Genomic DNA, 22,652 nt, shown 5'->3' with positions numbered 1-22,652 from the left:
GGGAGAGCCAACTTCGCCTGAACTAACTCCGGCCCAGCACGCCGAAGCATGGGTGAGGTAGTTTTCTCATGTCTGCCTCTTCTTCTGCCTGCCTTTCTCTTCGTCTGGTCTACACCTGACCTCTCACACTCCTCCCCATCCTTGTCTGACGCCCCCCCTCCATCAATGACTATCACCTCTGACAGGGAGGACTTGGATGTGTCTAGCGCAGTCTCATTATCTTTCCTGCAGTCGGCTACGGCGTCACAGGAAGCTGGCACGCCGTCTCTGTGTGTCGTCACGTTGGCGCCCGATTTCGGCAGCTCACTGTCCCCTGCTCTGACATCACTTCCTGTTAGCTCCGGCTGGGAACTGTGGGTAGTGTCACCGCCGCTGCTGTCAGTTCCGGCTGTCCTGCCGACAACAAGGGGGTCTATGTTAGATCCACTGACCTCCGTTTCGCTGCAGCGTCGGGCCGGCCAGCCGGTGGCTAGCGACATGGGGTTGTCTGCGTCTCCTGGCACCTCGTGGTCGGTGGTTCCCGTCTCCATCGCTCCCTCCACCTTAACTATGAGCAGCTCCCCCTCCTCCTCAGGCTCTGCTGACTGAGAGGACAAACTGATTAAAAATAAAGCTCCTGCCTGTCGTTGTGTACTAAAGGATCATTTAATTCAGTTGTGTTGGTGACAAGGAGAAGACTGCTGAGGTCTTCACCCTCCACTATCTCTACCAGCATCAGAAACAGTTCTCGCAGTGTAGCTACGGAGCCAGTGCACATCGTCATGGCAACCCCTTAAAACAAGAACTATGTCATGGCTCATAGCCCTGCGACATTTTTAAAAACTAAAGCCAGGTCTCTCTATCTGTCGTCAGACATTTTGGAATCCTGCACATTGGCTGGGGCCTGTATGAAGATGGTCTGCTGGTGCTGGTGCGCTGTGGAATAGCTACCTCAGTTTTGGTGGTGGTGACGACCTCCTGATCGGGATCCTGGGCCAGGTTGATAGGCTGGGCCTTCGGCGCGGACAGCTGAGCCCCCGGACCTCGGTTCAGAAACCTGGTCCTGCCCTGCAGAGAGGGGCCTGGTGGAACATTGGAAGGAGGATAATTAGCCACCAATTACCACAACTGAACTCAACATAACGTCCTCCGCAAAAAGGAACCGCTATTAAAGTGTCATCTAGCCCGTGAACACGTACCACTGGCACAGCTTATTAGTGAGACACAGTTTAACGCTACTCAATCCTACAGAAGACTAACTCTGGCCCAGACCTGGACTTCTGACCTTCAACGTAACTCTGGTGTTACGGCCCTAAAGGTTAACGTTAGTCCAGGTGAGAGACTTCAAGTGTCATGTTGAACACATAATATATATATATATACACATATATACATATGTGTGTGTGTGTGTGTGTGTGTGTGTCGAGCCAACATACCCGCCTGCGAGCCCCTGTTCTGCCGGTTGAGGATACGGACCCCGGGGAAGCGGCTGGAGCCCTCCGCTCCCTTCACCCTCTCCGCTCGGTACCTGGCGACCTGTAGCTCCAGCAGCTTGACTTTCCTCCGCAGGAACTCGTTCTCCTTCTGGCCCCGGGACATTTCCAGATGAACCACCGCGTACCCGTCGTCCACAACTTTGCAAATTTCCGCCACGGCCGCGTTAGCTAGCACCTCCATGATGGAGGCAATCTGACAATGGAAGTCCATGGCGGCCGACATCGTCACGGGGGCTTTAAACACGCTTCGTGTCCCGAACCGACGCTGTAGTGCTACATGAAGTGCATACTTGCGTGCTTCAACCTTTTCGAAATAACGGAGAAAACGCGGAGCCCCCGGTTGTGGGTCTTTGTCGATATAACGGCTGCACGGAAGCTCCAACTTCTGAGTATTTTTCCAGTACCGCCGACAAGTACAGGGGAACCGCGCGTGTTGTCAGGAGCGGAGCTGCCGTTGGCTAGCAGCGAGCGACTCCTCTTCGAGTTTTAAGGGCGGTGGGCAAACCAGCTTCAAGGAGCATTACCGCCATCTACTGGACTGTGTGGAGTGTGTGAGCGGTAATGATATCTGTCGTAGCTGATTCCCCAGTGTAATATTGTGTTTTCCATCATTTATTAGTGATATTTATATATTTATATATTACCATTGCTCCTAATCAAATACAGGTGTACAAATCAATATCCCCCAAACACACACACACACACACACACACACACACACACACACACACTTACTTACATTTTCTGCTTCTATATTGATATTACTATTGTCATTACTGTTTGTCAGTTTGTGTGGGGTTTTGATTTTTTTAAAAACTAAACTAAATAAACTGAAATAATATTAATCCCTTCTTTCTTCATCATGTCTATGGCCATCTATCAGTGCATGTTTGACAGTTTCCGGGTTTATTACAGTGAGTAGTCCAGTAGGGTGCTTGCCTATTCTATGGACTGTTTGATTTAAACCTGTATGTCCTATTTTCAGAATCTCAAAATGGCAATAGTACAATGTGAAAATACCCCATTACCTGTGAAAGTACTTCATTCAAAACCCTACTTAAGTAAATTATGCAGAATACAATGTTAATACAGTGATATATTACAGTATTATAGCCAGGGGTGGGCGACATGAGGATTCATACCATGCCACGATAAGATTAATGAAGATATTTTGCTTCATACTGAGGTATCTTTCCCTTCACTGTTTCTGGTTGTATACATGAGGGCACATCAGTAAGAAGAGCTGCTTCATGGCCATTTTGGATTTATGAGAGTGTTGCATCAATGTGATGAAATATCTTCATTTGTCACACATCAAATTCACTGGATTTGTAATTAGTAAAAAGCTGTCATAAATATCGTTTTATGGAGTAGTGAAGTGGCATAAAATGGAAATGCTCAAGTACCTCAAAACTGTTCCTAAGTGCAGTACTGGTAAAATAAGATAAAATAATCCTTTATCAATCCCTCAGTGGCGAAATTTGCATTGTTATAGCAGCATACAGGATAGTACAATAGCAAGAGACATAAAAAAAAAAATCAAGATATAATATATAAAAACACCACCTAAAATTTACAAATTTAGAAGTTTACAGAACGGGTAAAGGAATTTTACTTTATTGCACAAGATTTAAATGTATTTAGTTACTTTCTATTCATTGTATATTTTTACAGTAGAAAGTGGCTAGAATATATGTATGCGTCCTCGGTTTGCTTAAATAACACTTAAGGCGGGTGGTGGGAGCATGAAAACGTCCCTGTCCCAGGGAAAAGGTGTGGGACCACGATGCGCCTGCCCTCCAATCCAGCAGGTGGCGGTGTGCCCACAGGTGCGACGCTCAGCCCACAGCGGGAGCAAACGTCGGGAATTTTGAGGGGCAGCGCGTTAAGTCTCGCGACATTTGTGTTACGTGTAGCTCGCCGGCAAGTCGCGCAAGGTCAGTGGCACGTGCACGAGCTCCCTGCCGTCAGCCCGGCGGTGACCCGAGCAGAGCAGTCAGAGAGAAGCAGCGACAGCCTCCCGTTCTTCGGTCCGGTTCGTCAAGAGGTCCAAGAAGAGATGGCCCGAGGAAGCCGCAGCCGCACCTCAGCTCCGGCCAGGTACACACGGTGACTTCCACAACCGGCTCAGTCTGGTGCTGGTTTATCCCGACGGTCCCGTTTAAAGCGCGGCCCGTATTGAGACTAACAACAGACGTGACATATTAAGAGATAGGTGGTCTGTAGTGAGGCTGAAACTGCCGGCGAACACCTGACCTGGCGTGCGTGGCTTATTGTTGTCGCGTCGGGGGTCGCCGGGACCAGGTCAAGTCTCCGGTGAAGTCTTGGCAAGGTCACTAACGTTACGTAAAGGGGTCAGGTTTCTGTGAGGCAGACTGGTGACAGCGAAGAGACGGAGCTGTGGAGGCTTCTTCAGTTGCCACAGAGCTCCCACGTGTTACACGTTACAGTCATGTTTTGGTTATGACAGTTCCATCCTTTATGGTCGTCTAGAGCTCACAACAGTGTTGTTGGTGTGGACTGAGTGCCTGCACTGACTCTATAAATTGAACAAAAGAAACGTATATAAAAGGCATCTAAATGATTTGAAAACCCAGAACTGGACTTTTGAAGCCGTGTGAAGGTCAGGTGTGCTACAGTTAGGTGACACTGTCTGGAGAGCTGATCCTGGGAGGACAATTAATCATTGGCCCTGTTCAGACCTGGTATTAACGCGCGTCCTGGGCTCTATACACAAACACATACATCATTTCCATTTGCAAAGACCAAGTATGTTGATGAAAGGCTGATGAAAGATAAATAGTATTGTTTCAGTGCATTGTATGAAGGTGTAATTCAGGAGAGGTGCTGGGCCTTTCAAAGTGTATTTTGTCTTGTTGTGTTTCGTAGCCCAGCTCCATCCCATGCTCCCGCCCCAGCTCATCCACCTCCTGCCGCCCTGGCCCAGGCTCCGGCTCCGTCCCAGGGGCCAGGCCTCATGGCCCAGATGGCCAGCACGGCCGCCGGGGTGGCAGTGGGCTCGGCCGTGGGCCACGTCGTCGGCAGCGCCCTCACAGGAGCTTTCAGCGGGGGCAGCAGCAGCAGTTCGGAGCCAGCCAAGCCTACATACCAGGTAAGGTGGAGTGTAATCTGGCAGAGGATTAGGATGGCTGGATAACTGGACCTAGCTGGATTTAACATGCCAAATAGGTCACCACTTTTTAAAAAATATTTTTGGAAGTCTTGCACTTGTGTCTGGGTGTGTTTTGGGTCTGACTTGTCTTGGTGCCCCCCCATCTGGAAATGCTCAAAGGCCTGGCCCAAGGATTTGAAGTATAGAGCCCCTGCAGATCAGTTCACTAAAAGCATTATTATTATTATTAGAAAATCGAGATCATGTGTTGCCTGCTTTGATCTTGTCTTTAGGACTGGATTAGTCTGTAAAGACACTTGTGCCCATTTCTAATTTTCAAGCAGCTTTGCTCTTGTGAAATGTGAGATTTTAACTCAAATGTGTGATGTGAGGCGGGTTTTTTTTTTTTCTCCCCTTGCTTGAATCCTTCCAGGAGCCCCCCCGGCCTGCTCCATCCCAGCCAGGCCCCTGTCACTTTGAGGTCAGGCAGTTCCTGGACTGCGCCACCAACCAGACTGACCTGAGCTTATGCGAGGGCTTCAATGAGGCCCTCAAACAGTGCAAGTACTCCCACGGTGAGTCTGTGGTGTGCCTTTCAAGAACTGTTATCTTAACATAGGGAACCTGGTTTTGATTTAATGTCAGCTTCATGTAACGCACATGAACTACACAGCTGTTGTCCCGACATAACAAGCTTTGCTTTTTCATGACCCCATTATTCATGTTATAATGTTGACCTCCCTCCTGTTTTTCTGTAGGTGTGACATCGCTGGTGTGAAGGACGGGTGTCGGCTGTCATGTTTCCGTCATGAAACGCGCCGTAGACGTGTTGTAAGACATCACATGACCTCAGGCAGTGAGCGTGTTGGGTTTTTTTTTTTTTGGTTGATCGATGACTGTGAAAAGAATGAAATGTTTTGCTAATGTACAGTGATACACCTTTAATAAACAGCTGCTATCTACTTGCGCATTCGGTCGGCATGTGATCTTTATTGCTCATGTCATGTTTTTAACCACAATTCACAACACGGTCTAATCGCTTATTATTATTAGTATTATTATTATTATTATTAGACCTTTTTTTTTTGCAACTTAACTAGTCCCTCATTTTTCAATGTTGAGTCATTCAAACTTTCAACTCTAAGGATATTCCTCTGTCTTTTCTTTGTTCATACCTCCATACTTTCCAAAATATTGACACTTTTTCATGCATTCAGCTCTCATTTACGAGCTAGAAACTCCAAATATTCCACATCTTTCATACATTAAGACTTGTATTCAACTTTTACGTATTGTATCTGTGTGTGTGTGTGTGTGTGTGTGTGTGTGTGTGTGTGTGACGTGTATTCTAATGTCTCACGCATCCAATGTGTTGTTTATTTGGCGATCCATTTCCTTGTAATGATCGAGGGCGGCCAGCAGAGGCGCTCCAGCGTGGCGCCTTCAGCTCGGGGCAGCGTCAAGGTCGCTGCGGGTGGCTACATCCGGCTCTGCTTTCAAACTAAAAGTTGGAGGAAACTATTGCAAAACATAACAAAAGAGTATCTTTAATGATTTTTTTTTTTTAATACAAACGGATAATTGGGATTGTTGTGTTTTTCGTGCCCCATGACCAGGATACCGATTTGAAAAACATTTAAATTCTTTAGCATTCAAAATGAACACCGTGAATTAGAAATGAATGTCGCCTCTCTCTCTACAAATTAGCAAAACATGCAAGCAGCAGCAATTAGGCGTCATCATCCACCGCGCGCACTTGTGAAAGTTCCAACCGGAAGAAGTTTGCTGTCCCTTATCGCTGGTCATTTCGTCCTCGCCTCCGCACAGAGAGTCCTCGGCAGACCCGATTCCAGTAGCCGTCAAGATGCCTTTCCTCGACTTGCAGAGTAATTTACCGGCCAGCTCATTTTCCGAGGACTTCATGAAGAAGCTGTGCCGCAGCGCCGCCGCCGCTCTGGGAAAACCCGAGGACGTGAGTACGCTTCCCGGAGACTGACTCCCCCGCCTCGCGTCTCCCGAGCTTTGCTCAATGTAACGTACAGTGAACCCTGCTGCTGTGCACGTGAATGTCGGTGTGTTCACGCAGCCAAAAAACAGCTTTAAACACTCTTTAGGATTCTGCATTCTAATTGGCTGGAAGGTGTCTGTTAATGTCTAGTAACCGGACAGTGTAACTACAGTTCTATGAGTGTAGATGTGGTGTCTCTCAGGTGCGGAGGGCGGGGCATGTTAGTCACGGCGGCTGTTTTTTTTTGTTGTTGTTTCTCTTCAGAGGATGAACCTGGTGGTGACGCCCGGGCTGCAGATGCTGATAGCCGGCTCTTGCTCTCCGTGTGTGATGCTGTCGGTGTCTGCCATCGGTGTGACCGACACTGCTGACAAGAACAAGGAGCACAGTGCCAAGATCTTTGAGTTCCTGACCGGAGAGCTTGGCCTGACTGAAGACAGGTGAGCTCTTAGGAGGCCATCGTTCTGCCTGCGCACATGTCATCAAGCTTGCATGGCGATATGAAGACATACTGGAGTAGCACAGGCACAGTCTGAACAGAGCTGTTTTGGAATAACAAGTAGGGATGGGTACAGAAAGCCGGTATTAAACGGGCCCTGGGCCTGAAATGTTAAAGACTGTGGTATCAATAAGCTCTGACATCAACAGTTCTGGAGACATTTGAATAGTATATATGTATAAATATATATATTTTTTATTTTATTTTGGCATTTGGCTCGATATATATATATACACACGTGTATTTCGTTTTATAAAAAGTAACCATTAGCAATGCAAAACCGCAGTAGAAACACAGCTCTGAGTTCAGCCTACAGTTATTCTTCATGTTTATGTCTGCATACCCAGCTCGGGTTGATCCGTCCAGGCTTCAGGATAATCTCACACCCTTATCAACTCAGGGTTCTTTATATGATACACAGATTGTTGTGTCTCGGCTGGACTTAAGTGCACCCCGTGCAGTATGTGACCCTTGTCCTGGTCTTTGCTGCCGTCTTCATCCTTTCGTTTTTTTTAGTCTGTCTGCAGACAGGCAGAACTCTGTGTTATGCAAAATGCATTAGCATCCAAATACACGACAGATTGTTTCTCAATTGTGATAGCTAACTCTTCCAAGACAGAGAGCGGCACGCCTTTTAAACCTTGAAACACCAGCACGCCGTAGCCGAGGGACTTTAACCCTCCTCCTCTTGTCACATTTGGGTGATTGCACAGGGTTAAATGATTGACAGCTGTGCTCTGACTCGCAGGATTGTGATTCAGTTCCACGCGCTGCAGCCTCACCAGGTCGGGAAGAAGGGAACCGTCATGAGCTTCTTGTGAAGGACACATCGCACAATCTCATTCCTACAAGAAGAAGAAGACAGATTGGATCAGTATTAATCACACACTGAAGTAAAGCTGTAAAAAAAAAACAAAAAAAAAACATTGTGTTATGATGTTAATACCATTTACTTTGAACTAGTAGACCTGTAACTGTTGCCATCCCTTGAATCACTTCACTAAATCACAAATCACCAAGACGTGGATGAGGTGAACTGGACGGTGAACCTTGTAGCCTCCAGGACTGGAATACATTCATGAAACTGGTGCAGGTGATTGATTGATTTTGAAAAGATCCACACTCGAGTTCGAGTTTCCTGTCAGACGAGTGTGTAATGCAACAGAAGGGCTCTCACGTTCTTCTTCACTTAGTGGATATCTCTATTTTAGCTATTAAATCTGTATAAAATAAAGGCTGTGTGTGTGTGTTTTGGCTTAACTTTGCTTTTGGTGCTGAAGGAAATGAATGAACATCAAACCTTAGCTCTTTTAATACGTTTAAGTCTACTTTCAAAACAAGCTCCTTCGAGCTGGATTTGAACCAGCGACCTAAGGATTACAGCACATACACATCTACAGTCTTCCACTCTACCAACTACGCCAAAGCTGGGGAACAATAATCAATAGAAGAGGAAAAAGGAGGGAAAAAGAAAGAAGGAGAGAAAAGATGAGTGAGAGTCTGAAATACTAAAGTTGTGTAACTTACATAGTTGCTGCTTGGTGAAATTTTTATTTAATTGCTGAAATTGTAGTTTCTGTTGGGTAAGGGAAGATTGACGTGGATCCAAGGGTCGCCGGTTCGAGTCCCACGTAGCACAGAGGGCCAGAAGCTTATTGGTGAGCTTAGTGAGTTGTCTTAACACCTTAGAAAGTCCAGTCACAGTCCATTACTGTGTTGTCGTACCTAACATGGGTGATTTGTTTTATTTAGTTATTTTTAGAATTCTTGTGAAACAAATTCTCAATAAATTTGAGATTGACAAATAGTCCGTTTCTTATTTAAATTAATTAAATGATTAAATATCATCAGATATCAAGTTGGTACTGTAGTATAATTTTTCTGTTCTAAGTATGAAGGGTCATTATTAGGGAAGTATAAAGCTCAGCAGTTTAGGGTTTTCTATGTGGATTTGACTATTTCGGACGATATTGAAATCAAGACCTCATCATTTCAACAACAACAACTGGCATATGTAATGACTTTTAAGGTCTAACATTTGTAAAATTTAATTTAAGACAATTACTTGACACCCTGAATTAAAGAATCAAAGAAATGACTGCCTATATAAAAGTTTATTGTGTGACACCAGTTAGAAATGAACAAACAACAAACTATAAATACTGTCCAAAATATGTATACCTTAAAATAGTATGAAAAAGTATAAAATAAATAAAAAACAAACAAGAAATGACGTTTAAAGCACACATACATAATACAAAGTCTGTATATAAAAACAGCATATCCACACCAGGAGCCGGTGGCAGAAGAAGCATTCTGGAGTAGGGACCTGGTGGTAGATCAGGGATGGGGTAGGTGGTTCATACCACAATTTGAGGTCGTCACGTAGGCGCTGGTTTCTCCACAATGCTGAGGTAATCCATTGCTGATCTTGCACAGGGAGGGTCTTCTTCAAATTTTCAGGCAACCAGAGTTGACCGGATCCAGGTGATGCAACCGTAGGCAGAGGCAGTACTGGGCCAGATGAGACAGATCCATCCTAATTTAAAGTGGAACAGAGACAGAGAGAAATACTGTTTCACTACTTTAGAAAATGAACTATTGTAAACGTGAAAAGTAGAATAAAAAAGCATACACAGCCAGCTGAATCTGAGGGGATTTCAGTTCTCACAGAGGCAGTAGAGGAAGGGGGGAGAGAGAAAGGGGAGACGGTCCTTATAAAGGACTTACGATGGGACACGGGACGGGAGACAGGGGAACTGGTAGAGGCCATAGGAAGGTTCGACGGAGGTGCAGGAACAGTGGGACTTGTTGGAGAGGCCAGAATCACACTGTCAGATGAGGTGGTGACGCTGGAAAGGGGCTGGGAGAAAGGAGAAGCACAACCACACGAATTATTCCTAAATACATTTTTAATTTTTCAACACAGGGTAATTTATCATATCAGATAGACGTTATATCACAGTGATTAAGGGATAATAAAGTGAAATGAAGTGAAACCTGGGACTACGAGATTCGTAGAAATTGGAACAGAAAATAAAAAAACAATAGCAGATCCTAGTTTATCTTCAAGGATTGTAAACAACATTAGAAAAAGCTTACCACATTCATCAACCAATATTTGGAATCATACCTGAGAAGGTTTTCTGGCTGGACTGAGGTTAGGCTTCAGTGCTGAGCTTATTGAGCCACCAAACCGTGGTTTGACAAACTGGGGGAGGATGAAATGTCACAAATTAAATGAGGTGTACAGGTCAAAGCATGTTCTTAAGTGTTTTGGAATTTCATCATTGTGTAAGCTATAGTTGGCAGGTTTTGATTTTGATTAGATTTTTCATAAAATAGCAGTGCTAAGTACCATTTCAAGGGTCAGTCTGGGTCGCACTTTACCAGGAGAAGGTACCGCACCACTGGAAGAAGCTGCAGCAGAGCCAGCAGCCGCTGACGGAGCTGGGCCAGCTGCAGCAGCAGATGTGGCTGCCTGTGATTGAGGTGTAACAAAGAAAATAACAAAGAAACACACGCACACACATCAATACAAATCAATCTTAACAACATATTTTACGGCTGGACTTCAGTCTATTTCTCTCATTTAAGTATCCCAGTGAACTTTACCTTGTGAAATCCGCACACGCAGACCTGTGCTCCACCAAACAGACACATCTGGCCATCGGAGAGTGGACACTTCTCTACCTGTAACAAACCAAAATTAAAAGTCACCAGAATACATGGCAATAATTGTTGATACTGACATGTACAAAAAGCTATACCTTATGATAGAGGTCATGCCATTTCTTTTGCCTCGGGGCTGGTCTATTCCCAGCGTCAGCGGGCCAAACCCCCGTAGTGGCAAACCTCCTCAGCCGGGACAGCCACTCATCGCCCCCCCCCATGGCACGATGCTTCTTGGGTTTAGATGTCATCTGAGATCAAAACGGAACAGGACAAAAGGTCAAAAGGTCAGGCACTCAATGGGGCCCCCTCTCACTTGATCCAAAAAGACAGAACTATTGTATAAGATTAAATAGAATAATTCTATATTACAGGCATGACCATGAAATGACTATTTTCTATATATCTACAATTTGCTTATTGGGAAGCACTTTGTAACTTTGTCAGGAAAGCGGCTTGAGGCTTAAATGAGGCTTATTATAATCATCATTATTACTACTGTCAATTTAAGACTACAGTGTCGGGCAAAAGTCAGTCTGTAAGTGACACAGATGGGATCTCTCTCAACCAACAATGGGTTAAACTATCAGAAACTATTACTCTGTAATTGCCTAACGTTATATGAAATTAGCTAGATAGGTTAGCTAGGTTAGCTAGCTACTGACCCGGCGTTACTGTATAGTTACTGTACACATAACGTTTACAGTACATCCTAATTCTTTAGCTGGCAAAGTGAACCACAACGCAAGATCGCGGGCAAATAAATGAACACACTGACTACACATTTGACAAGTTTAATACGAGACATTTGCCGGTAAACAGATTAGTTTACGACAGAAATGTGAAGACATTTGAGTACGTCCTTAGCTAGCAAAGTGAACCACAACGTAAGATCGCGGGCAAATACGTGAACACAGCGCCCGGTAATCGATAACAACCAGAAATGTAAAAAGTTGATATGTATTTACCGCGAAACGTGCCGGTACGGGCGAGCGCCGGTCCTCTTCATTCACCTGTAAGGTAGCTAGCCTGGGGACTTCTGCCTGGCTGAAAGGTGATCATTTAAATGTTCTGCACGGTTAACATCCCCGTGTCAATCCACGTGGCTGGCGGTGGTAGTCATCTGCGATGTTTGCCCCCGCAGCACTGCCATCATGCTGTACCTCGCCGAGAAGTTCAAGACTCCGGACTTCTGGTACCCAGCTGACCTCCAGCGGCGCGCTCGGGTCAACGAGTATCTGTCATGGCAGCACACGGCCATCCGTATGCATGGATCCAGGGTGTTCTGGCTCCGGGTACGTTGGTGCTGGCACCTGTCGCAGCCCTCCTGCTTGTTAAAGTGTGGGCTTTTACCTTCGCCTCCTCTCCTACCGCTCTGTTGGTGTGCGCACCCAGATGAAAAGTGTTTTAACATTTTGTGTCAGGAACCAGAGTTGAAATAATGTGTCATTTTTGTCTGCACGTCCTGGAGATTCAAATCCGCATCTTTGTGTCCTGCAGCTTTTGATTCCCAAGATCATGGGCGTGGAGGTCCCACAGGACACGCTGGACGCGGCCTTGGAGGACCTGAACGGCTCGCTGAAACTCATCGAGGAGAAGTTCCTCGGGGACGGGCCCTTCATCGCAGGAGATCACATCTCGTTGGCGGACCTGGTCGCCATTGTGGAGGTCATGCAGGTGAGCAGGAGAGTTTTTCCACAGGGCACGCCAGTGTTTTTGCACATTTTAGCCCATTTATTTTACTGCCAACTACTTTCTAAAGGGGTGGCTGAAGAATGGGCTCGTTCCACACTAACAGCCCTCTGCGATTCTCTCACTGACAGCCCGTGGGCTCCAGCCTGGACGTATTTGAAGGGAGACCCAAGCTGAGCGCCTGGCGGGACAGAGTCCAGGCCACCGTCGGAAAGGAGCTGTTTGACGACGCCCACAGGGCCATCCTGGGAGCCCGGGAGGGCGTGGCGCAGATGGATGACGGCAAGATGCAGTTTTTCAAGTCCAAGATCCTCAGGTTGTTCATGTGAACACTGGTTCTGTCCAAACCAGCTTAGCAAAGTGTCCTTCTCATAGCATCAGGTGTCGCTACTTGTAGACTGGATGTTACACACTATGCATTCCAAGCTTCTTATATGAAGCTTTATATTACGTTTCTCCACGAGCTGATTGGGATCGATAGTTCAACTTAACTCTCACAGTTTCAAGTATTATTATTAGTCACATTTCTGTCATTAAAGTTGTTATCACTAATATTTCTATTGTAGTGGTTATTGTAGTGGTTATTGTTATTACTGTTGTTGTGTCTCTTTCTCTCGCAACCCAACCGGGCGAGGCAGATGGGTTGGCTGACCTCACTGTAAGGTGCAACACTCAAACCAGCTTCATTTATTGAACGTGTCCGTCTTTTTTTGTGTTCCAGCTAGTCACAAACACATGATCCAGACAAGGTCTGGCTTTGAGTCACGTATTTCAAGGCAGTTTGCAAACAGCAACAACAACAAAAAAAATGGTGCAATGCTGCCACCAAGTGGGGACATTGAATCACAGGACATTTCATTAGTCGGCGTGCCTCCTATTAGAATGCGTACAGGAGTGAGTGACGATATGTTCCAACTACTCCACCTCTTCTCATCCACCTGCCATGTTCTGCCTGTATTTATCTACCGCTCAGTCCACATGGACGCCTCTGGAACATGGAGTCTGGTCAAGGGCTTGTTGAAATGAACGGGCAAGAGATAAAGTCCGAGTGTCTTTATAATGAGATACCTAGAAAAACGGTTTGTGACAAAAACGAATTGATGTACAAACTGAATGATTCGATATCTGGCAATAAAAAAGAAATATGTCCTGATAATGTCACCATATATTGTACAACATTATGGTGCAGGGCGACCCCTGCAGTCTATATATTGTACTATCTTTCTGATAACCAACGCCCTTCGATAGCTCAGTTGGTAGAGCGGAGGACTGTAGATGTTGATGTGCTGTAATCCTTAGGTCGCTGGTTCAAATCCGGCTCGAAGGAGCTAATTTTCCTGTCGTTGCCGGAGGTCTTGTTTCCATTTTTTTGGTTTGTTGTTCGACGTCTAGTCGATTGAAAGCAAGTAGAGGAGTTCAAAATAAAATGCAGTGAACTTTCATAAGCACATGTACTCATTTCACAGTGTGAATGATCCCAGTTGAGACTACCAATCCTCCGCGCTCTTCTTCTCACGTCAGGTCAGTTGTGGGCGGGGCTTCAATTAGGAAAAGGTTTATCTGTAATTATCTTAATAAATAATATCTAAGGATGACACAAGGAAATTTAAAATACATTTCAGGAGCTAATATGTGTCTGCCCCCCAGGCAGAGTAAAAACCTGTGTCAATTCTGAATAAACATGCCTGTGGCTGCACAGATAACATGTCGCCTCACTCTCACTACTGGACACTTTTCAATGCAGCCTTGTTCAGTTGGTTTTGGGATATTTAAAGTGAAGAAATGTGCTATTTCATGTTAGCACTTGAAAAGAAACTGATAACACTTCAGGGCCTTCCTGCCGCAATGTTTATGTGTCCATTTATTCATTTCAGCCATAGTAACACCTGTCGCAGCGTCCAATCAGAAAGCTTTCTACAATGTAAACAAGTCAGACTTTGGCTGTTCAATACGAATAATCGACAATGCGTTCCTTTTTTTTTCATATGGACAACATTTTACAGATTTTTGAACGGGTTTCGTCCGGACGATCATTCTCTAACCGTAACCAAGTGTTTCCTACAACTAACCCTCACCAGACCTTTTCCAAGCAAAAACCATTGGCAAGCATCACAGACCGGACGGACTGAGCCATCATTTAATGCCCAAATCGACTGAGACAGAGAGAGTAGGTACATTTCCACCAAAATGTGGGAATAAAACCATGACGTGGAGCTAGGAACCCAGTTTGCCCTTTTCCACTACAGGGACAGACACCAGTGTAGATGCTGGCTCTACTTTAATCACATGCAAGAGTTTAAAGAGTCTGTGTGCTCATAAATGGCTGTAAACTCCTGAGAAACAGACAATAAAACCTTGTTTTATCATCTCAGTTGTTCTCTTATGATTGTATTAAGTAGCCGTCTTGCTTCCTTGATCGATTTACAGGACCGATGAACAGACTTCACATTGTCTTTATTCCACTATGAGCCTTCAGTTTCGCGTTGACGGGAATAATGATAATAATTGACCTTCATTCAACCGTCATTATCAGGAAATGGTTTGAATCTGGCAGAGCTCCTTTCAGTAACTGACCAATCACCACGTTCAAGCTGCACATTAACAGCCTTGTTTTGTTTGAGTTGGTTTTCAACAAGTGAAAGAATCCTCAGCACGTAAACAAGGAAGCCGAACAAGAGCCCGGTTTCATAAGAGGGACGTGGTCTGCCGTATTTCATGTTTCACGCTGTAGCTGCACATCCAGCCCACTGACAGCTCTCTGAAACCATCAACCCCTGATCTGAAATCACAACAGCAAAAGAGCAGCTGGTGCCAGCTGTCATGCTGTCAGGAAACAGAGTTCAGGTTCAGATCTTTATCTGCGCAAGTCATAGACGTCCACACGCCCACACGAATGTGACCCCGGTGTGGTTCAGGTGTGTATATAAGGAGCAGGGCGGCATTTACCGGCAGTTTCTTTTCTCCACGCAGAACAATCAGTTGATCATCACCATGAGGACGGTCCTGATCCTCTCCTTTCTCCTCTGTGCTGCATTTGCAGGTCAGACTCAACACACACAGACATACACACACACACACACGTGTCATCCACATGCTCATGAGTCCATCAGCGAACCTCTAACACCATGTGGTACCCTGAGCACTGCTGTTACTGACAGTGTCGTGTTTCTCTCTGCAGCTCCAGCTGAAGACAAGGAGAAGGTTCCAGGTCAGTTTGAAGGTCTTTGCTTTAAACACGCACACACAGAGTCAGACAGTAAGACCTGCATCTCTCTGACACCCAACTTTCATGCGATCCATCCACAGAAGCAGCAGCGGAGGCCCCGAAGGAGCAGATGGCTGCTGCACCTGGTGAGTGTCCTCTCTCAGGCTGCATTCAGACCCCATCAGGCATCGCGGCTGTGGTCATCGCCGTGTCCCAGTTAATATGTCAACTTGACTTCTCGTAGTTGGGACCGGCTGTAATGTCAAATTCCTCTCCACTCAAAAGCAGAGATGTCTGATGAAGCTGTCCATGTTTCAGAGACGGACAAGGAGACGATGATGATGATGATGACGAAAGATGAGGACGTTTTTGCGCCAGAAGAGTCTGTCCCTGTTCCCGCAAACGGTAATCAGAAAAGGACACACGTCACTCTTAACAACACATTCTGTGGCTGCTCAAAGTCAACTGAACACTGCAACACATGTTTGAGTTAGCGGTCGTCCTTTGTCAAGTCATCCCTGACGGCTCCACATGTTGTTGTGATATAGAAACACGTTCAATTGGATTAAAGAGGTGTTTAAACAGCTCATCTGCACACAATGAGAAGACTTATGCTCGTGTTAGCAACACATATTGACACATTCTGATGATGCAATATAATGGATGGTCTCCATATGTACAGCATGTCAACACGTATGTATATACACACACATATACTACTGTTCATTTGGTTGACTGTGTTTCTGTGTCTGTGCAGCACGTGTGTTTGAGGAGGCGGCAGCACCTGAAAGTAAGAGCCACGACATGCTTAAAAGGACCACAGCAGTATTTTTGCATGTGTTAGACTATGAACTGCAACCTGCCTGAGTATCAGTCAGCACACTCAGCGTCCCCTCTCCTCTGCCTCTCTGTAGGTCATAATAACTTCTGTCCAAACGGCTGGTTCGGCCACGGCTCTCGCTGCTTCATGTTCGTCAGCACCCCCAAGTCCTGGTACAGCGCTGAGGTACTGCTACTGCAGCTCTTGTGAAGCTTGTGCACACTGTGGAGCATGCGGTTGGAGTCGCAGCTTCTCCTTGTCATTCAGTCGGTTAGGCTTCTTTAGAGCGTACCAACGACGCACATGATGCAACATGTTGTACAGCACGGAGGCCTGACGCCTCTGTTAGCTTCACGTTCACGTCGAAGCCAAAGACAACGACTGCTTAGTTACGCGAAGACCCCGCTGTGCTCCTCTGTCCAACAGGAGCACTGCAACAGCCTGGGGGCCCACCTGGCCTCGGTCACCAACCCCAGAGAGTACAGCTTCCTCCAGCAGCTCACGCAGACGTCCGGTCAGAGCATTGCATGGCTGGGAGGCTTCAACCTGCAGGTCTGGATTTACAAAGAAAACACCACCTTCAGTCAGTCCAGATCGAGCCCAGGACCTTGTCCAAAGGGACGAGATGGACATGATCGCAAATGAAGACACTTACACTCATGCTCTTTGTCTTTCAGGGCCAGTGGATGTGGATTGACCGTGAAGGTTTCTATTACACCGACTGGTACTACCCCTCCTCCTCCAGCAGCTACCCCTGCGTCTACTTGCGTACCGCTTGTAAGTCCACCTGCAGTGAACACTATGGTGCATCATTTGTTAACAAAAGAAATGGATTCAGTGTTCAATGTTGTGTTTTTTACTCAAATTTTAGTTGGTTGGGGGAACACCCAGTGCACCTCATCTCACCGCTTCATCTGCTCCAAGAACCCGTTCGGCTGTTAAAAAAACATACCAGACATGTGGGGCCTAGGGACGGATCAGCTGGGATACTGCTTCTGTTTCCCTTTGTTGTGTGTCTCACTGAACTACAGTCTCCCCTTGTGTATATTTTTCTAAAGAGTTCAATGGTTAAGTGTGAAGTAACCTTTGTGTAAAAGAATTTCCGTTTGTGATTTTGTAATAAAGACATGTAAGAGTGGGACAATGTGTGATCGTCCTTTCAGGGCTTGGTTTGAAGAAGTGGTTGTTTACGTGCAGCCGCTGCCTCCAGATGAAGGTAGTAAGCCACAGGGAATAAACAGCACACTACCAAGAGGCTAGGCTACTAACTGTTGGAGGACAAAGACAAACTGGATACGGAGGAGGGGAGCACGCAGGCTAAATACATCCAGGTGAGTGACTAATGAGGGCCAGGTGAAACCAGTCAGGTCATCAGGCTGGCAGGGAAACACACGGGGGCAGGAAGTGTTGCCTTTTTGTTTTAACCTTCATGCTGCGCACTCCGGGGTTATCATTTAGCAATAACCTGGACAGATTCTTCTTCCTGTGGTGATGATGATGAGATTAGCAGCTGTGGCAGCAGTATTGTGTGTGTGTGTGTGTGTGTGTGTGTGTGTGTACAATCTGACACATTGCTGTACTGTATGACAACATACCATAAGAAATCCAAATAGGTTAGATTAGATTAGCCTTTATCGTCTCGGGCCTTCGACAGACCACAGTTGGGACGTAGCAGCACACGCACATGTAGCATCAAGCTACAGCTAATATGCAGTATCAACACCAAAACAGTGGGATAGTGGGATGCACTAGTCCCCCGCCCCACCGCCCCCATAAGGATGTCATGATATCCAATCACTCCAAATCACCTCAGAGCTTTTCTCACATCCTCGCACTTGATGGGCCAAAACATGAAAGGAAAGAAACAGGAAAGACTGTGCTGCTGCCTATCTGGGCAGCTGTGCTAGGTTCAGGGTCGCTTTTTTCTTAGGACGCGCTGTTGGCGGGCGCCGTCGCAGCCGTTGCAGCCGTTGCAGCCCTTTCGCGGTTGACCGGCTGAGGCGATTACTCCTTTAGGCCCTAAAATGTGTCGAAATGGAGCCCAGGTTTAGCAATGCCAGCCTTACCCTTTAATAGGACACACGTAAGTCATCGCTGGTGCTGATGATGAAGAAGAAGAAGAAGAAGAAAGCCACATAAAGTCTACTTTGACTCAGTGTTGTTGTTGCATTGCGACTGTGTTTACGCTTCCACCGGGTTAGCGTCAGCATGAAACAGGGTCCTGTGTATTCATTAACGCAGCTCAGTCTCCTTGAAGAGTCATAAACAAACGAATATTGCCTCCTGATTTAACTTACAGTCGCTTCCTTGACTGATAAAAGATGACAGGTATATGGAAGTACTGACATGCCAAAACATTATGACCTTCAATCAGGGCCCCAACAACCTGAGGAAACTGTTTGAACATTGCTGAACTTTAATCCACAGTGTATGATTTTAGAGAGTCTTAGTTGTGTCCGAAAACAGGGTCATAAATCAGATTACTGGTTCCAGTCTTCACATGCAGTTTAATTAGCCTCTCACCACAACACTGTAATGCAGACTGTGTGATATAAAACTTCCATATGCCTGCTACCGAAAGCAACTGTTAGACCTGTGACTGTTGCCATCAGGCAACAGGTACACCTGGCTGCTGCCGCCATGGGCCCGCCTGACCCGCCTGACTCGCCTGACTCTGAGTTTGTGTAGGTTTTGTAGTGTAAAGTGAAAGTGGTCTCTGACAGAACTTTGTTCACTCCTGAAGCTCCTCCAGCCTCTTCCTCTGTGAGCTGGAGGATTAATGTGAGAGACTTCCAACGAGTGGGAACAAGCAGTCAGGAAAACAAGCTCCTTCGAGCCGGATTTGAACCAGCGACCTAAGGATTACAGCACATCAACATCTACAGTCCTCCGCTCTACCAACTGAGCTATCGAAGGGATGTCTGCTGAAGTTCTAGGGATATATTACTACAGTAACAACACCCAATAATGTGTCCAGTTCCAAAATGACTGAGATTTACAAACATTTATAAATCTTAAAGTCTTTGAGCCTTTCAGTCGTGAATCTACACAGAGTTTTATGCATCTGGCCCCCTGATTTGGACTTTGTGTCACAGGATACACGTGGGTGTCTGCACCATCCCCGGACCAGCACAGGGATTTGGGCCAACAGTTAGTAGCCTAGCCTCTTGGTAGTGTGCTGTTTATTCTCTGTGATTTATGGTACCCAACCAAAACCAATGAATCAAAGCATTGTAGTCAGATGTATTTACATGATTTGAACTGCTCTGGTCCCATAAGCCCAGCAAACAAAGACTTCTGCTCTTCCGAGCCAGGGGCGTTAGTTACTTTCCTTTGTAATGACTCGAGTTACTCGGAGTTGAACGGCCGCTACCTTCATCTGGAGGCTGCGGCTGCACGTAAACAACCACTTCTTCAAACCAAACCACCTGAAAGGACGATCACACATTGTCCCACTCTTGCACGTCTTTATTACAAAATCACAAACGGAAATGCTTTTACACAAAGGTTACTTCACACTTAACCATTGAACTCTTCAGAAAAATACACAAGGGGAGACTGTAGTTCAGCGAGACACACAACAAAGGGAAACAGAAGCAGTATCCCAGCTGATCCGTCCCGAGGCCTCAGATGTCTGGTACGTTTTTTTAACAGCCGAACGGGTTCTTGGAGCAGATGAAGCGGTGAGATGAGGTGCACTGGGTGTTCCCCCAACCAACTGAAATTTGAGTAAAAAACATAACATTGAACACTGAATCCATTTCTTTTGTTAACAAATGATGCACCATAGTGTTCACTGCAGGTGGACTTACAGGCGGTACGCAAGTAGACGCAGGGGTAGCTGCTGGAGGAGGAGGGGGAGTACCAGTCGGTGTAAAAGAAACCTTCACGGTCAATCCACATCCACTGGCCCTGAGAGACAAAGAGCATGAGTGTAAGTGTCTATTTGCGATCATGTCCATCTCGTCCCTTTGGACAAGGTCCTGGGCTCGATCTGGACTGACTGAAGGTGGTGTTTTCTTTGTAAATCCAGACCTGCAGGTTGAAGCCTCCCAGCCATGCGATGCTCTGACCGGACGTCTGCGTGAGCTGCTGGAGGAAGCTGTACTCTCTGGGGTTGGTGACCGAGGCCAGGTGGGCCCCCAGGCTGTTGCAGTGCTCCTGTTGGACAGAGGAGCACAGCGGGGTCTGCGCGTAACTAAGCAGTCGTTGTCTTTGGCTTCGACGTGAACGTGAAGCTAACAGAGGCGTCAGGCCTCCGTGCTGTACAACATGTTACATTCATCGTGTGCGTCGTTTGTACGCTCTAAAGAAGCCTAACCGACTGAATGACAAGGAGAAGCTGCGACTCCAACCGCGTGCTCCACAGTGTGCACAAGCTTCACAAGAGCTGCAGTAGCAGTACCTCAGCGCTGTACCAGGACTTGGGGGTGCTGACGAACATGAAGCAGCGAGAGCCGTGGCCGAACCAGCCGTTTGGACAGAAGTTATTATGACCTACAGAGAGACAGAGGAGAGGGGACGCTGAGTGTGCTGACTGATAATCAGGCAGGTTGCAGTTCATAGTCTAACACATGCAAAAATACTGCTGTGGTCCTTTTAAGCATGTCGTGGCTCTTACTTTCAGGTGCTGCCGCCTCCTCAAACACACGAGCTGCACAGAAACAGAAACACAGTCAACCAAATGAACAGTAGTATATGTGTGTGTATATACATACGTGTTGACATGCTGTACATATGGAGACCATCCATTATATTGCATCATCAGAATGTGTCAATATGTGTTGCTAACACGAGCATAAGTCTTCTCATTGTGTGCAGATGAGCTGTTTAAACACCTCTTTAATCCAATTGAACGTGTTTCTATATCACAACAACATGTGGAGCCGTCAGGGATGACTTGACAAAGGACGACCGCTAACTCAAACATGTGTTGCAGTGTTCAGTTGACTTTGAGCAGCCACAGAATGTGTTGTTAAGAGTGACGTGTGTCCTTTTCTGATTACCGTTTGCGGGAACAGGGACAGACTCTTCTGGCGCAAAAACGTCCTCATCTTTCGTCATCATCATCATCATCGTCTCCTTGTCCGTCTCTGAAACATGGACAGCTTCATCAGACATCTCTGCTTTTGAGTGGAGAGGAATTTGACATTACAGCCGGTCCCAACTACGAGAAGTCAAGTTGACATATTAACTGGGACACGGCGATGACCACAGCCGCGATGCCTGATGGGGTCTGAATGCAGCCTGAGAGAGGACACTCACCAGGTGCAGCAGCCATCTGCTCCTTCGGGGCCTCCGCTGCTGCTTCTGTGGATGGATCGCATGAAAGTTGGGTGTCAGAGAGATGCAGGTCTTACTGTCTGACTGTGTGTGTGCGTGTTTAAAGCAAAGACCTTCAAACTGACCTGGAGCCTTCTCTTTGTCTTCAGCTGGAGCTGCAGAGAGAAACACGACACTGTCAGTAACAGCAGTGCTCAGGGTACCACATGGTGTTAGAGGTTCGCTGATGGACTCATGAGCATGTGGATGACGCGTGTGTGTGTGTGTGTGTGTGTGTGTGTGTGTGTTGAGTCTGACCTGCAAATGCAGCACAGAGGAGAATGGAGAGGACCAGGGCCGTCTTCATGGTGATGATCAACTGATTGTTCTGCGTGGAGAAAAGAAACTGCCGGTAAATGCCGCCCTGCTCCTTATATACACACCTGAACCACACCGGGGTCACATTCGTGTGGGCGTGTGGACGTCTATGACTTGCGCAGATAAAGATCTGAACCTGAACTCTGTTTCCTGACAGCATGACAGCTGGCACCAGCTGCTCTCTTGCTGTTGTGATTTCAGATCAGGGGTTGATGGTTTCAGAGAGCTGTCAGTGGGCTGGATGTGCAGCTACAGCGTGAAACATGAAATACGGCAGACCACGTCCCTCTTATGAAACCGGGCTCTTGTTCGGCTTCCTTGTTTACGTGCTGAGGATTCTTTCACTTGTTGAAAACCAACTCAAACAAAACAAGGCTGTTAATGTGCAGCTTGAACGTGGTGATCGGTCAGTTACTGAAAGGAGCTCTGCCAGATTCAAACCATTTCCTGATAATGACGAGGCCTTGACTGAAGGTCAATTATTATCATTATTCCCGTCAACGCGAAACTGAAGGCTCATAGTGGAATA

The 22,652-nt window shown here is 46.4% G+C and overlaps 5 protein-coding genes and 2 non-coding genes across 7 annotated transcripts; 5 read left to right on the top strand and 2 right to left on the bottom strand.

Annotated features, from left to right (window-relative positions):
- Positions 1 to 3,399: 3,399 nt before the first annotated feature.
- On the top strand, positions 3,400 to 5,549 carry chchd10 (coiled-coil-helix-coiled-coil-helix domain containing 10). The gene is made up of 4 exons (XM_070924491.1): positions 3,400 to 3,575; positions 4,365 to 4,587; positions 5,021 to 5,162; positions 5,346 to 5,549. The coding sequence occupies exons 1-4, from the start codon at positions 3,535 to 3,537 to the stop codon at positions 5,363 to 5,365; spliced, it is 426 nt and encodes a 141-aa protein (XP_070780592.1). The 5' UTR covers positions 3,400 to 3,534; the 3' UTR covers positions 5,366 to 5,549.
- An 824-nt stretch (positions 5,550 to 6,373) lies between these two features.
- On the top strand, positions 6,374 to 8,328 carry ddt (D-dopachrome tautomerase). The gene is made up of 3 exons (XM_070924502.1): positions 6,374 to 6,559; positions 6,860 to 7,035; positions 7,843 to 8,328. The coding sequence occupies exons 1-3, from the start codon at positions 6,452 to 6,454 to the stop codon at positions 7,913 to 7,915; spliced, it is 357 nt and encodes a 118-aa protein (XP_070780603.1). The 5' UTR covers positions 6,374 to 6,451; the 3' UTR covers positions 7,916 to 8,328.
- Positions 8,329 to 11,802: 3,474 nt separating this feature from the next.
- LOC139295094 (glutathione S-transferase theta-1-like) lies at positions 11,803 to 13,012 on the top strand. Its single transcript, XM_070917182.1, has 4 exons — positions 11,803 to 11,820; positions 11,911 to 12,061; positions 12,267 to 12,443; positions 12,590 to 13,012. The coding sequence occupies exons 2-4, from the start codon at positions 11,921 to 11,923 to the stop codon at positions 12,785 to 12,787; spliced, it is 516 nt and encodes a 171-aa protein (XP_070773283.1). The 5' UTR covers positions 11,803 to 11,820; positions 11,911 to 11,920; the 3' UTR covers positions 12,788 to 13,012.
- Positions 13,013 to 13,696: 684 nt separating this feature from the next.
- trnay-gua (transfer RNA tyrosine (anticodon GUA)) lies at positions 13,697 to 13,785 on the top strand. The gene is given in 2 exon segments: positions 13,697 to 13,733; positions 13,750 to 13,785. It is a non-coding gene; the product is annotated as a tRNA-Tyr (tRNA).
- A 1,664-nt stretch (positions 13,786 to 15,449) lies between these two features.
- On the top strand, positions 15,450 to 17,425 carry LOC139302168 (ladderlectin-like). The gene is made up of 9 exons (XM_070925781.1): positions 15,450 to 15,498; positions 15,637 to 15,666; positions 15,765 to 15,809; positions 15,982 to 16,068; positions 16,421 to 16,453; positions 16,578 to 16,669; positions 16,910 to 17,035; positions 17,161 to 17,260; positions 17,355 to 17,425. The coding sequence occupies exons 1-9, from the start codon at positions 15,450 to 15,452 to the stop codon at positions 17,423 to 17,425; spliced, it is 633 nt and encodes a 210-aa protein (XP_070781882.1).
- Positions 17,426 to 19,310: 1,885 nt separating this feature from the next.
- Positions 19,311 to 19,399, bottom strand: trnay-gua (transfer RNA tyrosine (anticodon GUA)). Its single transcript is given in 2 exon segments — positions 19,311 to 19,346; positions 19,363 to 19,399. It is a non-coding gene; the product is annotated as a tRNA-Tyr (tRNA).
- Positions 19,400 to 20,130: 731 nt separating this feature from the next.
- On the bottom strand, positions 20,131 to 22,130 carry LOC139302255 (ladderlectin-like). Its single transcript, XM_070925899.1, has 9 exons — positions 22,064 to 22,130; positions 21,892 to 21,921; positions 21,749 to 21,793; positions 21,490 to 21,576; positions 21,105 to 21,137; positions 20,889 to 20,980; positions 20,519 to 20,644; positions 20,296 to 20,395; positions 20,131 to 20,201 (listed from the first exon to the last, which is right to left on the bottom strand). The coding sequence occupies exons 1-9, from the start codon at positions 22,110 to 22,112 to the stop codon at positions 20,131 to 20,133; spliced, it is 633 nt and encodes a 210-aa protein (XP_070782000.1). The 5' UTR covers positions 22,113 to 22,130.
- Between the last annotated feature and the right edge of the window lie 522 nt (positions 22,131 to 22,652).

This window comes from Enoplosus armatus, chromosome 2 (assembly GCF_043641665.1).
Source record: "Enoplosus armatus isolate fEnoArm2 chromosome 2, fEnoArm2.hap1, whole genome shotgun sequence".
NCBI lineage: Eukaryota > Metazoa > Chordata > Actinopteri > Centrarchiformes > Enoplosidae > Enoplosus > Enoplosus armatus.
Note: the sequence above shows the minus strand (reverse complement) of the source record. Positions and strands in the feature narration are given on the sequence as shown.